Genomic DNA, 16,129 nt, shown 5'->3' with positions numbered 1-16,129 from the left:
TCTCGCTAAAAAAAAAAAAAAAAAAAAAAAAAAAATATTCTGGGGGATGAGATGCTTGAAAAAAAAAATTCAAATACCTCTATTAGATTGTTAGCATAGCTACGTAAGATAAAGGTTAGTTGAAGAATGTCCGACGAAGAAGATTATGATATTGCTGGCTCCTTGGCCTTAGACGCAGCTGATTCTGACCCAGAATCCCAATCTGAAAGTGACTTTTCTGACAATGAAGATATTCAAGATGTCATCTCCAGTGATGATGAAGGTGAAGATGATAAACAAACAAAGAAGAAACAAAAGACAAATAACAAGAAAGCTCAACCCAAGCAGGCCTTCCCTTCTTTGGAATTAAGCGATGATGAAGATGATTCGAATGAAGCTAAAGACATGTCCTCATATTTTGCATTTAATAATCCCCAAGCCAAAAAGGCTAAGAATGGTTCATTTCAATCATTTGGGTTTTCAAAATTCTTATTGACAAATATATCAAAGAAAGGTTTTAGACAGCCAACTCCTATTCAACGTAAAACTATCCCATTGGTGATGGAAAATAGAGATGTTGTCGGTATGGCAAGAACTGGGTCCGGTAAAACTGCTGCATTTACTTTACCAGTTGTTGAAAAATTAAAAAGTCATAGTCCTAAAGTTGGTGCTAGAGCCATTATCTTATCTCCCTCAAGAGAGTTGGCTTTACAAACTTTCAAGCAAGTCAAGGAATTCAGTAAAGGTACTGATTTGAGATCCATCGTCTTAATCGGTGGTGATTCTTTAGAAGAACAATTTTCATCAATGATGACAAATCCTGATATCATTGTTGCCACTCCGGGTCGTTTCTTGCATTTAAAGGTTGAGATGGAACTTGATTTGAAAACGGTCGAATATATTGTCTTTGATGAAGCTGATAGATTATTCGAAATGGGTTTTGCAGAACAATTAAATGAATTGATTGCCGCATTGCCTTCATCAAGACAATCTTTGTTATTCTCTGCCACCTTACCTAGATCTTTAATAGATTTTGCTAAAGCAGGATTGACCAACCCAGTTTTGGTTAGATTAGATGCAGAATCAAAAATTTCAGAACAATTACAGATGGCATTTTTCACCACGAAAAAATCAGAAAGAGAAGCTAATTTGCTTTATGTTTTACAAGAAGTTATCAAAATGCCCTTGGGAACCCCAGAGCAATTGAAAAAGTTAACAGATATGAACAAAAGGACTGCTGATTCCGATGACGAGGATGATGATAGTAATTCTAAAAAAAGAAAGAAGTTTAAAAAGGAAAGATTACCTCCAGCTAATGCTTTACCATCACCTCACTCTACTATTGTTTTCGTTCCTACTAAACATCATGTGGAATATATAACAACGTTGTTGAGAGATGCCGGTTACTTAGTATCTTTTATTTACGGTTCATTAGATCAGCATGCAAGAAAGAATCAATTATATCAATTTAGAATTGGTCTCACCCATATATTAGTTGTGACTGATGTTGCTGCTCGTGGTATCGATATCCCAGTTTTGGCAAACGTTATCAATTTTACTTTACCAAGTTCTTCTAAGATTTTTATTCATAGAGTTGGTAGAACTGCTAGAGCTGGTAACAAAGGTTGGGCATATTCAATTGTCAATGAAAAAGAATTACCATATTTACTTGATTTGGAATTATTTTTAGGTAAGAAAGTCTATTTAACTTCAATGCATGAAGCCAAGTGCGAGGTATTGAAAAAGACTAAAGGTGACAGTTATGTCGAGCCTAAGGTTTCATATACTGATAGATTGGTTTTAGGTTCCGTTCCCAGATTAGAACTTGAAACTTTTGTTGAGTTGTTCGAGAACCTATTGAGAAATCACTATGAATTAAGAATGATTAAAGATGTTTCAACTAAAGGTGAAAAATTGTATTATCGTACCAGACAAGCTGCTTCCCAAGAATCGTTGAAAAGATCTAAAGAAATTATGGAGACTGGTTCCTGGGATGAACAACATTTATTGTTTGGTCCAAACTTAGAAAAAGAAAAGGAAAAATTCTTAGCTAAGCTTATGAATAGAAATGTTAAGGAAACTGTCTTTGAATTTTCAAAGAAAGGTCGTGAAAGAGAAGAAGATAGTTTGGTTAATTTCATGCATAAAAGAAGAAAACAAATTGCTCCTATACAGAGAAGAGCTAAAGAAAGAAAGGAATTGTTAGAGAAAGAAAGAATAGCCGGTTTAACTCATGGTATTGAGAATGAAATTTTAAAGGGTGACGAAGGTGAAATTGGATACTCTGCAAATCAAATGGTTGGAGCTGACGAAGATGAAATTCAAAATGCTTTCGAAGATGCTGATGAATTATACGATAAGAAAAAGAAGGAAAAGAAATCATTTAAGGATCCCCAATTTTTTATGAGCCACTATGCTCCTGCTTCAGTCATTCAAGATCAGCAACTTAATTTAAGCTCTTCATTTGCTAATGATGCAGCAAGCGCAACATTTGATTTGGGAGATGATGAACAACTTAAGGCAAACAAACAAGTTATGAGATGGGATAAAAAGAAAGGTAATTATGTCAACTCTCAATCTACTGATAAGAAATACATCATTGGTGAAAGTGGCCAAAGAATACCAGCTACCTACCGTTCTGGTAAATTTGACGAATGGAAGAAAAATAGAAATATTCTGTCTGTAAGAGCTGGATCAAATGAGTCCAGAGATGCATCTAATACTGACAATAGAAAATTCAAGCACAAGAAGGTAGAAGCACCTAAAAGACCAGATAAGTATAGAGATGACTATCATAAACAAAAGAAGAAGGTTGAAAAGGCTCTTGATTCTGGTGTCCAAGTGAAGGGTTTCAACAGGCCAGGTCAAAAACAAGAATTGAAATCTACTGAGGATATTAGAAAGGCAAGACAACTCAAGGAAAAGAGAAGAGCAAAAAATGCCCGTCCTACTAAGAAACGTAAGTAAATCATTTTCAAACCTAATATTCATTCATAAGAATTTGTATTTTAGATATTTATATAGAGAGAACATATAATATTACTATATTTAAACATTTTTACAACCTTTAGTTTGTATATTTTTTTTCGTTTTTGAAAACTATTTATCTTTTTATTCGATTTTTTGGATTTTCAAGTTGTCGTATTGAGATTTCAGAAAACACGCCTAGCTTCTTCTTCCACCTCTACTGTAAGGATGGTAACCACGGCTTCTATTTTGGTAGCCACCTCTACCTCCCCCTCTTCCTCCACCTGGACCGGATGGAACACCACGTCTAGGACCTCTTGGAACACTGTTATAATTTCTTTTTTCTCTGAAAGAGTACCCATTCCCATTACCATTACCATTTCCATGATGGCCGTATCCACGGCCATTATGATTTCCGGAATTAGAGTTAGAATCTGAATAAGAATTTGATTGGGAGTTAGACTTGGAAGGTTGTTTTGGTCTCTCTTGTTCTTGTTCTTGAGGCTCTACCGGAGCTTGTTGTTGAGGATTGAGAGGTTGTTGGTCTGGTTGATCTGGTTGATGTGCATTATCATCATTTTGACCCTCAGTAGAAGCACCATCTTGGCCCTGTTGTTGTTGTTGAAACATGTACCACTGTTGCATTCTTTGCCAATATTCTTGCATCATCTCTGGACTCATACCATTGATAGTCTGGCCATAAGCGGCATTTTGAGCACCAGGTACTTGCATTTGACCATATTGAGCACCATATTGAGAACCGTAAGGATATTGCATAGATGGTTGGGTTCTATTTTGTCTTGCTTGCATTTCATTTCTATTATGAATATTTCTAGGTTCAGCTTTTTTAACTTCCATAGCCTTACCTCTTAAGGACAAATACTTATTAACAGTAACTCTATCACAAGCATCAGCAGAGTCATAAGTAATGAACCCAAAACCTCTTGATCTACCAGAATCTTTATCAATCATTAATTGAGCATCTACAATGTGCCCGAATTGAGAGAAAAATTCGTTAAACTCTTTTTCAGTGACCATAGGATCGATACCACCAACAAAGATTTTACCAACTTTATCTTGTTCTTCTCTTGCAATGGCTCTTTTAGGATCAATCAACTTACCATCCAAAATATGTTCTTTCAGAATAACTGCATCAACAGAACTTGGATTGTCAAATGACAAGAAGGCAAACCCACGAGATCTACCAGTAGCAGCATCTCTCATAATAGTTTGTTCAACAACATTACCGAATTGCGAAAAGTAACTTTTCAATTTTTCTTCATCAGTTTCCCAGTTGAGACCACCAATGAACATTTTACCACTTTCCTTACCCAAGGTGGATGGCGCCATTTGAACAGGTTGCTGCTGTGCTACTGGTTGTTGTTGCTGCTGTTGTTGCTGTTGTTGCTGTTGTTGCTGTTGTTGGAACTGTTGGAATTGTTGGAATAATTGAGGATTTTGCAGCGGATCAATAGGTTGTTGTGTAGAAGATGGGTCTTGCAGTGGATTTGATGGAATATTAGGAATTGGAGGAATAGAAGGGGCCGCTAAGGGTATAGATGAAGATTGAGGAGTTTCATTTTTATTTGCAGCATCAGGGGCAGAAGCGTCTGCTTCTGCAGGCTTGTCAGTCTCGTTTTTATCAGAAGCCAGAGAGTCTTTGGAGCCTTCTGCAGCAGTAGTAGTGGTGGTTGGTTGTTCGTCATCACCATAGATATCTTCGAAGAGAGCTTCGTCGTCGTCGTAAGCAGACATTTTAACTGATTAGATGATTATTTGGTACACACAATTGAATCCAACTAAAGGAAATGAAAGGAAATGGATCAATCTATTTAAAATACTAAGTATCAAAAGAAAAACTTTATAAACAGATTACGACTGTAAACTAATTTGATGACTCTTTAATCAATCTGAGTTTATTGAAGATATGGAAACGTATAAAACTAAACAATCTATGTAACGGTTCAATACAAGGGATTATATTGAAAAGTTAGTTTAATAAAGCTGACAAATTCCACTTCAAACTTAAAAAAAAAAAAAAAAAAAATCAAAAAAAATACAACGAAAAGTATCCTAGTGTTAACAAAACAATTCAAAAACACAATTTCAATTGAGAATTAAAGTTTAATTAACTCTCAACCTATTCAGAGAATAGAAGGATACACTGGATGGAATATATTGTAAAATCAAATTAATCACTCAAAAACCAAAAATCAATCGTACAAACTAATGGAAAATTGAATTGGCTCAGTAAATGATCGAAATGAACTCACAATCTGGAAGTCTTGGAACTGGAAAGGATGGATTCGAAATACTTGGATAGGATAAAGTAAAAGAAAAAGTAATAGAAGTTGGTGATTTTTTTTGTCCACTCGAAAAAAGGGTAGCGCCATCGGCGGCTGGCTGGTCGTGTGTGAATACCATAATCTCTTCGAGGTTGAAAACTGTACGGAGGTTTTCGATTGAATTTGCTGCTAAATTAGCAGACTCCCAATGTTAAGCTACCACTGGAATAAAGGAGTTGTATTTGAAGGAGCTGATTACGAAAACCGGTTTCTGTTTGGTTTGGAGCTACTTTCGGGAAAGATATCTTGCAAATTGAAGAGTTATGTCCCCATTCTGGAGTCGGCATCGGAGATGGAAAGGAAAAAAAGAACAAAAAAAAAAATTTTGAGTGAAGAGATTCAGTTAATCATTGAATAAGAATAGACAGGGTTAAAGAGACTGGATATCATTTTCATTATGAGGGAGTATATAATAGCATTTGCACAGGCATATCCGAACTTCAGACAAGCGGAGCTTGAGTCTTTGGCGGATTATCATGGGATCAAGCTCGACATATCTCATCACGATGAGACTAACCCATTTTTAATAGTAAAGTTAAATAACGATGAAGAGGCTCGTAAGATTTTAGAGCGTTCTATTCTTGCTAAAGGAATATATGAGTTGTGGGGTCAAGGGTCCACTTATGAAGACTTACATGAGGATGTTCAAAAGAGATCACGGGATAAGTTTGAAGACTACAAACAAGTTTCATTTAAATTTGATTTTGTTACCTATATGGGATCCAGATCTAATAGGCAAAAATGTGAAATCATTGAGTCATTTTCATATTTAGCATTTGAGGGACCAATTCGTATGAAGAACCCCGATGTCATATTCAGTGTTCTAGAAGAGTATCATGTATCTGGTAACGAAAAGGCAACAACCCCAATTAACTTATGGTTTGGTAGAGAAATTCAATTAAGTGCTAGATCGGCCAACGTTTTAGATAAATACGATTTGAAACGTAGAAAATATATTGGTACAACCTCATTTGATGCCGAATTATCATTGGTCAGTTGTAATATTGGTCAAGTTGGTCCAGGCAAGATTGTTTATGATCCATTCACTGGAACAGGTTCCTTCTTGGTTGCTGCTGCCAACTTTGGTGGTTTAGCTCTTGGATCTGATATCGACGCTCGTATGATTAAAGGGAAAAGTGAACAGTGCAATATAAAATCTAATTTCAAACAATATAATACATCTTTAAATTTTATTGATGCACTCACCATGGATTTCACTAATAATGCAGTCCGTTCTGATTTCGTAATAAATACAATCGTCTGTGATCCACCCTACGGTGTTAGGGAGGGTCTTAAAGTTTGTGGAATTAATAATCCTGAAAAAGCTGCAAGAAGAGAGAAAGTTATAATTGATGGTGAAAAAGCCCATTTAAGGAAAGATTACATTCCACCCAAAAAAGCTTACGAATTATCAAACTTATTAGAAGATTTATTAAATTTTGCTGCATTTAGATTACCCGTGGGTGGTCGTTTAGCATTTTGGATGCCAACTGCAAATGATGATTTCCAAGTTCATAATTTACCTCAGCATGAAAAATTAGAATTGGTTTATAATTTGGAACAAGAATTCAATAAATGGTCTAGAAGACTCTTGGTTTATGTTAAAAGAGGTGATGATTATAAAGGTGAAACCGTCAATGGTTTGAAAGTAAACCATATTAAAAATTTTAGAGAGAGATACTTCAAGGGGTTCAGTCAAAAAAGTAGATAATCAATCTGTTATCCCGTACTAATAACTAATTAACTCCTGGGCTTCATCAGACTCCCTTGCTGTTTGGTCAAACTTGATAAATGGGAAAATAACTCTATTCGCTTCCTTTTATGTGCATAGCAAAATACGGTAAAGATCTCTTTATCCCTAGATCATTATACATGATTCCGGCCGTTTTTCTCCAATACTAATACAGCTGTCGGTCTCTAAACCCATCTTTACTATTCTAGGCATTGTATAATTCATAGACTTTTCAACTGCATTACAAAACTTATCCTGTAGGAAAGCTTTTCATTTACCTTTAGAGCAACTAAACAAGTCAAGCCTTTGTTGGGTTATCCTCCCCAAACACTGGTTACTTGTTAGGCCCCAAAAACTGACTTCACAGTAATTGTAATTACCCTTCCCCTAGTAAATGGGCAAGTATGCGCTTAGGGCTTATCAAACTGAGAGAATTTGCAACCTCCAAATATGCATTTAGAAGTTTTGCAAGTGCGCGCATAAGCAGCAGTCGTTTTTGCTGCCAAAATGCAGTATACTTTGGTGGGGGGATGCTAATTTAGAGTTGGTAGGGACTTGATTGTCTTGATATCAAAGGTTTGTCAGAGTATGGGTAATTGCTACGATTGCAAATTATTTGAGCAGATAGAGCTCTTGTGAATTGTATATAAAGGGCAACTAATTCTGTAGAAAACTTAGATTTCAGATAAGTAAACTATTCTAGTACTATTTTAGTCTTAGACCAAATAAAATATCGAAAATGATTCCACCAACTCTGATCGAAACTCCTCTTGCCTCAATTCCTGCTTTTACTCTTAAAGATCAATCAAAACAGGTCAATTTGGATGCTCAATATAAGGATGGTAAGATCAGCTTTGCTGATTGGGAAAAATTCTCTTTTGCACCAATTAGAGAATCCACTGTTTCCCGTGAAATGACTAGACGTTACTTCAAAGACTTGGATGAATATGCGGATTGTGATGTTGTTATTATTGGTGCTGGTTCTGCTGGTTTATCTGCTGCTTATACTCTTGGTAAAACCAGACCAGACTTAAAGATTGCTCTTATGGAAGCTAATGTTGCAGCTGGTGGTGGTTGCCATGTTTCCGGTGCTTTAATGAGTGCTTTAGTTGCTAGACGTCCAGCTGAAAAATTTTTAGAAGAAATTGGAGTACCATATGAAGAAGAAGAAAATTATGTTGTTGTTAAGCATGCATCATTACTTATTTCTACTTTATTATCTAAAGTTTTACAATTTCCAAATATCAAGTTATTCAATGCTACTGCTGTCGAGGACTTAATTACTCGTACTGATCCATCTACTGGTGAATTGAGGGTTGCTGGTGTTGTCACTAACTGGACCTTGGTTGCTTTAAATCATGATACTCAATCTTGTATGGACCCAAACACAATCAATGCCCCAGTCATTCTTTCATTCACGGGTCATGATGGTCCTTTTGGTGCTTTTAGTGCTAAACGTTTACAAGATTTGAAACCAAAGGGTACTCCAAACCACTTTGAACTAGGTGAAATGAGAGGTCTTGATATGAACAGAGCTGAAGATGCCATCGTTAAAGGTACCAGAGAAATCATTCCTGGCTTAATCATTGGTGGTATGGAGCTTGCAGAAGTTGACGGTTCCAACAGAATGGGTCCAACTTTTGGTGCTATGCTTCTTTCTGGTGTCAAAGCTGCTGAAGAGGCTTCTAATGTCCATGATGCTCGTAAAAAACAAGATGCTAGTTGCTATGGAAGTAAGTAAATTGTTTAATGCAACTCTGATCTTTTATATAGTGTTTGTTTATGATAAATGACAATGTACTTGTTAAATGAGTACAATTATGCAGATTGTTTGCACATTTTGTAAAAATTAAGCTGAAATAAAGAAAAACTTTATTAATAATACCTGATTTATAAATGACACTATCCAATAGACTTACCTCTTTATTATAGTGAGTATATTTCTTGGTTGCCCTATAGACTTAATCAAAACGGGGATTCTTACAACTTTTTGCAGTAAAAGACTCTAGTAGAAGAGAGACATTTCACGACATTTTTATTCTATTTTTTTTTTCATTTGAGATGTCGCGATATAACTTCGTTCAACAGAACGTCAATGCATTTTGATCTGTTAGCTTTTCCAATCAATAAAGTATTATAATAACAGCAATGGCTGAGTTTCTTAAGTATGTTCATTGGTGTAAGCCTGCCTTCAGATAAATAGTCTAAAAATCATTATACTAACTAAGAATTAAAGACCTAAAAACACAAATCCTCGTGGTATTCCAGAGGCTCCATTTATAGATAAAGTTGAAAATGTTATCAAGAATCCAGATGAAGAGTTTGAAAAAGTGATGAGTATGTTTCAAGAACGTTTGCAACAATACAAGTATATGGAATTATCTAAAAGACAACAATTGGGAGACTTAAAAATCAAAATACCAGATATCGAAAAAAATTTGGATATTATAAACTATATTAACGAGAAGAAAAACGATGAAGATGAAGAAGATAAAATCATTGAAACAAACTATGAACTAAATGATACTTTATACACCAGGGCTAGTATTGACGCCGAAAACTTAGATTCAGTTTTCTTATGGTTAGGTGCAGATGTAATGTTGGAATACCCTCTTGATGAAGCAGTTGAATTGTTAAATACTAGATTAAATAGTAATCAAACTCAACTTAAGTTAGTCAAAGAAGATTTAGAATTTCTTAAGGAAAACATCACTACTATGGAAGTAAATACCGCAAGACTATACAATTGGGATGTTGAAAGAAGAAGAAATTTAAAATCTGCTGAAGAAGGTACAAAAAACTTAAAAATTTAGTCTAATTTGTATATAAACTTTAGATCAGCATTACATCTCAGTGATCGATTCACATAATACATTAATGACCAAGAACTTTTTTTTTTATTTGAAAAGCAGTAGGCGTAAATATATAAATATTGATGCTAAAGACATTAAGACCTAAACGTATCAAGTAATTGACTTCCAAAAGGTCGTACGGGAGTTTCTGCTCTAATTTCATGTTGGCTTTCATTACTCCTTATTTCATCTAAAGTTTCTTCTTGGTCATCTTCATTTTCATTATGAGCATTATTATTATTATCTTGTGTTAGATTAGAAGGATTGGAATCATTTGACCCCACTGCTCTATAACCACCTCTGAATCCAGTATTGACATAAGTGGCTAGAGAATTCAAGGATTTCCGTGGGCTTATGAATAATTTAACCAAAGGGAATGGTAATAACCATGTTCCAGCCCCAGGCAATAGATCTTCACTGTATAATTTCCCAATACCAATTCCAACCAAGCAAGGAATTATGGATGCAAATCCATTGTTTAAAAGAAGTAAGGTGTAAATGATATGAATTTGAAAGTGATTGGTTAAAGTGAGCTCCATATTGCCATTGTTAGTAGTGCTTGGGTCATTAGTTGTTTCTCCTTTAAAAGGATTCGATAAAAGGATCTTGAAATGATATGATACTGGAACATAGGATCCATAGCACATATAAAGTGATGATAATACACCTAAAGGACCAGGAACTATTTGGTTGAATACAGTATCACGATAATCAAAGGAAGGTACAGTATTATTTCTCAAGATATAGGTGTCGATAATGAAATAAAATAAATTAATAAGTAACTGACCTAGACTCATTAAAACAACACAAATAAGCGAATTGTACAATGCAAAGATCGTAGTCAAAGATAAGTATTTCCTTGACCCATAGAATCTTTCCAAATTTTTGAAATGAAACCATAGTATGATTGTTAGCATATAATCAGATTCATTAATCACCGCAAATTGATAGATCAAAACCCTCCAGTATTGAGAGTATTCTATCAAAAAGGGATCTACTGATAACTGGAAGTAGTGCTTTAATTGGAATATCGATAGACTCAACGCTATCACCGTAATCAGAATGCAAATAGTTCTTGATACGGGAGTATTTGTAAACCCCTTTATTGGAGTCAATTGAGTCATTCTTGACAGATTTACTATGAATATGCTTCGGCTGGTTGACTGTCCCTTTTTCAGTCTCTCCCTTAAATCACTTAATGTACTACCACTGGTCTGTCAAGTCGGTCTGGAATGTTAGAGTTTGGGGCAAAATCAGTCTTTTGATAACAGTCATACAAAGTGCTTACCGTATCTAATAGAGAAGGGGTACGGGTGTTCTTTCCAATCACATGATCTGTCATGTGCTGATAGTTTAGGGCTTCTGCCCTCACTCGCAAACTTTTTCAGCTTTGCAAAAAAACGAGGCAAAAAAAGAAAAATTGTTTGGTTGCACACAAAATTTTCACTTCATCGCACAGTGAGGAAATTAATACTCAGGTTTTCTGTTGAAAAAAAAAAAAAATCATTAACTTCCTACTTCTCTTCTTCAGCTAGCAAGGTCAACAATTCAAAATGGGTAGAGATCACACCACCAAACAACACGTTAGATCCGGTCACAGAACCGCTCCAAAATCTGATAACGTTTACTTGAAGTTATTAGTCAAATTATACTCTTTCTTAGCTCGTATGTATACATTGAAAATTTAAAGAAAACATGCTCAAAGTGGGTTGAAGCTTGCATTGCAAGCTTCAGCTCTCTTAATGAAGATGGCATTTTAATCACATTTGATGAGAACTGAGATTCGGGACTCACAAATTCGATGAAATGAAGGGAAATGAAAGACTTAATGGTGGGAATAATAGATTAAAGAACAGTTTGATGAGTGTCGACTGAAGGATAGTGTTGGTGCAAGCACGTCGTGACCGTTCCTGGATATCGGTGCAAGTCTTTGAAAAGACTGACTTATCATTTAGTTCATGGAGATATGAACGAATATGTTGTGATTTTTCGGTTGGGTAGCAATACTACAAGTAAAAGTGAAGCACTTTCCGAATTTTCATGTCGTGCTGCAACAACGCATTCTTGAGTTGACACATTCCAAACAAAAATTGAAGCATCTCCCAATGAAAGCCAATCTCTCCTCGGTGATTCGAGAATGAAAGAGGATGGTGGAGATGTCTTTATGTTCTGCGAGTGCATAATCATTTTTATTAAATGTGTTATCGTGCGTCTTCTGAGCAGAAGTTTTTCGAAACCTTTTTACATATACTAACTTATTTTAATTAGGTCGTACTGATGCTCCATTCAACAAAGTTATCTTAAGATCTTTATTCTTATCTAAGATTAACAGACCACCAGTTTCTGTTTCCAGAATTGCTCGTGCTTTAAACCAAAAAGGTGCTTCTGAAAAAACCATTGTTGTTGTCGGTACCGTTACTGACGATAACAGATTATTAAAATTCCCAAAAGCTACCGTTGCTGCTTTAAGATTCACCGCTGGTGCTAAAGCTACCATCTTGAAAAATGGTGGTGAAGCTATCACCTTGGATCAATTAGCTTTAAGATCTCCAAAAGGTCAAAACACTTTGATTGTCAGAGGTCCAAGAAATGCCAGAGAAGCCGTTAGACACTTTGGTTTCGGTCCTCACTCCCACAAAGCTCCAAGAATCTTATCTACTGGTACTAAATTCGAAAGAGCTAGAGGTAGAAGAAGATCAAGAGGTTTCAAAGTATAAGTTAATTAGCTCTTTATTGTTAATTATTTTTCTACTTTTAAATCTTTTATCATCATTTATCTTTAATTTTAATGAATATATAACCTCATCCCCCTTTAATAAACTCTGTAATTTGTGTTTAATGTATAATATATGAAATATAAGTTAATATGGGTTTCTTATAGAGTCCTTAGTCTTTGTATTTTGTAGTGAAATATTCGCTTTTAAGATATGCAGGATGATTGTCTTTTAAGTCTTTGCTTTGAGTCTGGCTTGAGATTGATGACTATTAGTCATCTTAAGACTAAGATATACTTGGTTAACGTCTTGAATGAATTTATTCGCTGCTGGTAAGGGAGAAATCGGTGAACTGATCGAATTTGAAGCAATCAACCAGTCAAAAACAATCGGTTTCAATGAAAAACTTTCCTTAACGTCTTTGCCAAACGAAATACTACATGAGATCATTTTCCATTTAACCTACAAAACCATTGATTTTACCCAGAACCGATTCAGATCAGATATTCCCCAGTATTTGTTCAGCAATAACCGCTACAAGTATGGGGTTGCCGAAGTGTATGATGACTTGATTTCTTTATCTAGTACTTGCGTATATTTTCGGGTCAAATTAGCACCAATTCTTTTTGAATATCTCAGTTTGGTTAGGTGTAATGAAGTTGATACTCTATTGGAAAATCCTGGGGGGTTTGAAATGTTTTCGGATGCCAAAACTTATGAACGAATGTTTATGAAGGAAATTTTGAACACTAATTTTACTGAATGTTCTAAAGCTGATTTAGCAAAATCAAGTTACAAACTGGGTGTTGTTGGTGAACGGTTTCCCAAAAGTAGATATCGTGAATTGATATCCTGCTGTAATTACGTAAAGACACTTGAATGTGGTAACGATGTCTTAAGAAGTGGTGAAGTTCGATTATTTCCTCGAATTGAATGTTTGAAAATTTTGGATAGAGCCGTCACTGAGTCCAATTCAGTGCCAATTGATATCGATGCGTACAATAATCTCGAATGTCTCAACATGTTATCAATTAGTCTTAGTACTTTGATTAATGTACATGGGGTTGTTAATTTATTAACAAAAATCGAAAGATTAAACCTATTTTGCGATTTCAATCAGTTAGAGCCAAACTATAGCTTTGACCAATGCTGTGAATTGGTGCAAGAGCTATTCAGCCATAAGAAAGCGAACAGACTCAAAGAATTGAATCTTTACGTCAATGAATCTTGTTGTTTGATATATGAAAGTGTTCTAACAGTTTTAGAATCATTTCAATCGCATTTCATTAATTTGACTAATTTTAATATACGGATGGCTGATAGAAGAAGCGGAGTTTTAGATACAAGAACTGGCTGGACCATATGTGATTCCAAAACCTACCAAGCAAGATTTAAGAGTTTATTTACAGGACTTTCACAAATGCCAAAATTGAAACATTTTGGATTTGATATAAAACTCCTTTCACCTTTATCTGGGTATTTAGATCTGGAAATGTTGAATGAATCAATTCCGAGAAAAAAGGAGTCCTTTTCGTTAACTGTTGTTGATAAATTAGTAGACTCACTTAGTGGAGAAAACATGGATATTGCAGAATACATTGTCAAATGTTTTGGAGTCACCGACTTACATTATGAATATTCTCAGGTCATGGAGATTGCAAACTTATACGCTTATCACAATGCTACATCTTTTATCAATCATATTGCCTCCCCTCGTGACGATCCTCATGAACTATACTTGAACATTAACAAACTCAGTGTGGAGAAAGGCTGGAGTATTATACAAAATGGAGAAATTAGAAATTTTTTCGAAAAACAACTTGAAATATACTTTACGAAAACTGCTAATGAACTCTCTAGACAATTAGCTAAATCCAATTTAGCATCTGCATCCACCTATAAACTTCCTTCTTCCTTTTTTGGTGACCCATTATACAGAAAGAGAGAATACCTTCAACTCACCTACGCTGCACCCTCCTCCATTAATACGCTTCCGGGGACTATGCCTAGAAACTGGGACATGACGGAACTTAAAAACTACGATGAAAATCAAACCTCCATCGACTCTTCTACATCGTTCTGGCTCATAGAATCCTCTCTCAAGGAAATGGAACAGTATTGTCTCAATCGCAAGCCGTTGAGCAGTCTCTGGGCTTAGCCATCTATAGATACATTCTTATTTAAATAAACTTATTCAATTAGACCTATTCAAGTAGTTTATTAAAATTGCAGCCATGCCCTTATCAAAGTCACAATTTCTGGACAATTTAAAGCACGTGACTTCAGTGACTGCTTTCCCTCGGGTCCACGCGTAAACCGCCGGCGTGCCCGCGTATATCTGAGCACATGCCCTAACTCGCGCTCGCGCACTGGCGATTTTGCAGGTTAGGTGGGCTTTCAAGGCTAAACTGCGAAAAAAAATCTACTCCATCACCAAAACAAAGTGCACTGAGAAATCCACCAGGAAAAAAAATTAGTGAGGGTTGTTGAGAGAAAAAAAAAACTAGAAAATTTTAGTTGAAGCTTTTATATACTTGTTCCATATAAATCCATAGACAAAATGCCAGGTGTTTCCGTCAGGTATGTTTTAATCGCAAGAGCTTGGAGATGTGAATGATCAGATGTATGAAATGAACGAGAGAACGGCTTGATTAAGATTTGAAGAGATCGATATCGGAAAGTGAAAAATCTGATGAAAAAATGAAAAAAAAAATGAAAAGTACGAAAGGAAGAGAAACAAGAATAAGAGATTACAGAATGGAGGGTTGTTTGGCCGAAGATGTCGAGATGAGAGGAAGAAGGCATGATTTAAGTTATGAGTGACTGAAAGTGCCAGACCAAGTCCCAAATTCAGTAGACAGTCATATTAAGATGGAGAAGTTGATCAAGTAGAGTCTTGTTTCATATTGTCGAGTCATTACACATGGATCTGAGAGTTTATGCAAATTTTTGAACTAATACTAACGATTATTTAGAGACGTTCCAGCTCAAGATTTCATCAACGCTTACGCCCAATTCTTGCAACGTCAAGGTAAATTAGAAGTTCCAGGTTACGTTGACCTTGTCAAAACTTCTGCCGGTAATGAATTACCACCTCAAGAAGCTGAAACTTGGTACTACAAAAGAGCTGCTTCTGCCGCCAGACACATTTACTTAAGAAAACAAGTTGGTGTTGGTAAATTAAACAAATTATACGGTGGTGCCATCAACAGAGGTTTCAGACCTCACAGACACGCTGACGCTTCTGGTTCTATTAACAGAAGAGTCTTACAATCTTTAGAAAAAATTGGTGTCTTAGAAAAATCTGCTAAAGGTGGTAGAAGAATCTCTGAAAACGGTCAAAGAGATTTAGATCGTATTGCCGCTCAAACTTTAGAAGAAGACGAATAAATTATTTAGTTGATTACTTATTTCAAATAATTAATCGATTAAATTTAGTATATTAGTTTCTTATGAATTTTTCTTTCTAATTTTTGTATTTAAACCTTAATAAAAAAAAAATACGCATTGTAAAATATATCGACTGCTTATTACTTCACC

The 16,129-nt window shown here is 35.4% G+C and overlaps 9 protein-coding genes across 9 annotated transcripts; 7 read left to right on the top strand and 2 right to left on the bottom strand.

The window, feature by feature from the left end:
- Window positions 1–126: 126 nt before the first annotated feature.
- On the top strand, window positions 127–2,946 carry HYPBUDRAFT_3602 (putative ATP-dependent RNA helicase; the record flags this gene model as incomplete). The annotated part of the gene is made up of 1 exon (XM_020223362.1): window positions 127–2,946. The coding sequence occupies one exon, from the start codon at window positions 127–129 to the stop codon at window positions 2,944–2,946; it is 2,820 nt and encodes a 939-aa protein (XP_020078721.1).
- A 35-nt stretch (window positions 2,947–2,981) lies between these two features.
- HYPBUDRAFT_151331 (uncharacterized protein) lies at window positions 2,982–4,920 on the bottom strand. The gene has a single exon (XM_020220441.1). The coding sequence runs from the start codon at window positions 4,699–4,701 to the stop codon at window positions 3,145–3,147; it is 1,557 nt and encodes a 518-aa protein (XP_020078720.1). The 5' UTR covers window positions 4,702–4,920; the 3' UTR covers window positions 2,982–3,144.
- A 550-nt stretch (window positions 4,921–5,470) lies between these two features.
- Window positions 5,471–7,260, top strand: HYPBUDRAFT_116923 (tRNA (guanine-N2-)-methyltransferase). The gene has a single exon (XM_020219170.1). It carries the CDS (start codon window positions 5,689–5,691, stop codon window positions 7,000–7,002), a length of 1,314 nt encoding a protein of 437 aa, XP_020078719.1. The 5' UTR covers window positions 5,471–5,688; the 3' UTR covers window positions 7,003–7,260.
- Window positions 7,261–7,762: 502 nt separating this feature from the next.
- THI4 (thiamine thiazole synthase) lies at window positions 7,763–8,764 on the top strand (the record flags this gene model as incomplete). Its single annotated transcript, XM_020218143.1, has 1 exon — window positions 7,763–8,764. The coding sequence occupies one exon, from the start codon at window positions 7,763–7,765 to the stop codon at window positions 8,762–8,764; it is 1,002 nt and encodes a 333-aa protein (XP_020078718.1).
- Window positions 8,765–9,171: 407 nt separating this feature from the next.
- HYPBUDRAFT_154678 (tubulin-binding prefolding complex subunit) lies at window positions 9,172–9,836 on the top strand (the record flags this gene model as incomplete). The annotated part of the gene is made up of 2 exons (XM_020222055.1): window positions 9,172–9,188; window positions 9,260–9,836. The coding sequence occupies 2 exons, from the start codon at window positions 9,172–9,174 to the stop codon at window positions 9,834–9,836; spliced, it is 594 nt and encodes a 197-aa protein (XP_020078717.1).
- A 102-nt stretch (window positions 9,837–9,938) lies between these two features.
- Window positions 9,939–11,116, bottom strand: HYPBUDRAFT_131820 (uncharacterized protein). The gene has a single exon (XM_020219459.1). The coding sequence runs from the start codon at window positions 10,997–10,999 to the stop codon at window positions 9,971–9,973; it is 1,029 nt and encodes a 342-aa protein (XP_020078716.1). The 5' UTR covers window positions 11,000–11,116; the 3' UTR covers window positions 9,939–9,970.
- Window positions 11,117–11,428: 312 nt separating this feature from the next.
- RPL18 (60S ribosomal protein eL18) lies at window positions 11,429–12,592 on the top strand (the record flags this gene model as incomplete). The annotated part of the gene is made up of 2 exons (XM_020222441.1): window positions 11,429–11,540; window positions 12,144–12,592. The coding sequence occupies 2 exons, from the start codon at window positions 11,429–11,431 to the stop codon at window positions 12,590–12,592; spliced, it is 561 nt and encodes a 186-aa protein (XP_020078715.1).
- A 271-nt stretch (window positions 12,593–12,863) lies between these two features.
- Window positions 12,864–14,748, top strand: HYPBUDRAFT_151326 (uncharacterized protein; the record flags this gene model as incomplete). The annotated part of the gene is made up of 1 exon (XM_020220440.1): window positions 12,864–14,748. Exon 1 carries the CDS (start codon window positions 12,903–12,905, stop codon window positions 14,745–14,747), a length of 1,845 nt encoding a protein of 614 aa, XP_020078714.1. The 5' UTR covers window positions 12,864–12,902.
- A 369-nt stretch (window positions 14,749–15,117) lies between these two features.
- On the top strand, window positions 15,118–16,113 carry RPS19A (40S ribosomal protein eS19). Its single transcript, XM_020222658.1, has 2 exons — window positions 15,118–15,169; window positions 15,565–16,113. Exons 1-2 carry the CDS (start codon window positions 15,150–15,152, stop codon window positions 15,977–15,979), a joined length of 435 nt encoding a protein of 144 aa, XP_020078713.1. The 5' UTR covers window positions 15,118–15,149; the 3' UTR covers window positions 15,980–16,113.
- Window positions 16,114–16,129: the final 16 nt, after the last annotated feature.

This window comes from Hyphopichia burtonii (genome assembly GCF_001661395.1).
Source record: "Hyphopichia burtonii NRRL Y-1933 unplaced genomic scaffold HYPBUscaffold_1, whole genome shotgun sequence".
Taxonomy (NCBI): Eukaryota; Fungi; Ascomycota; class Pichiomycetes; order Serinales; family Debaryomycetaceae; genus Hyphopichia; species Hyphopichia burtonii.
This window is presented reverse-complemented; position numbering and strand designations above follow the sequence as displayed.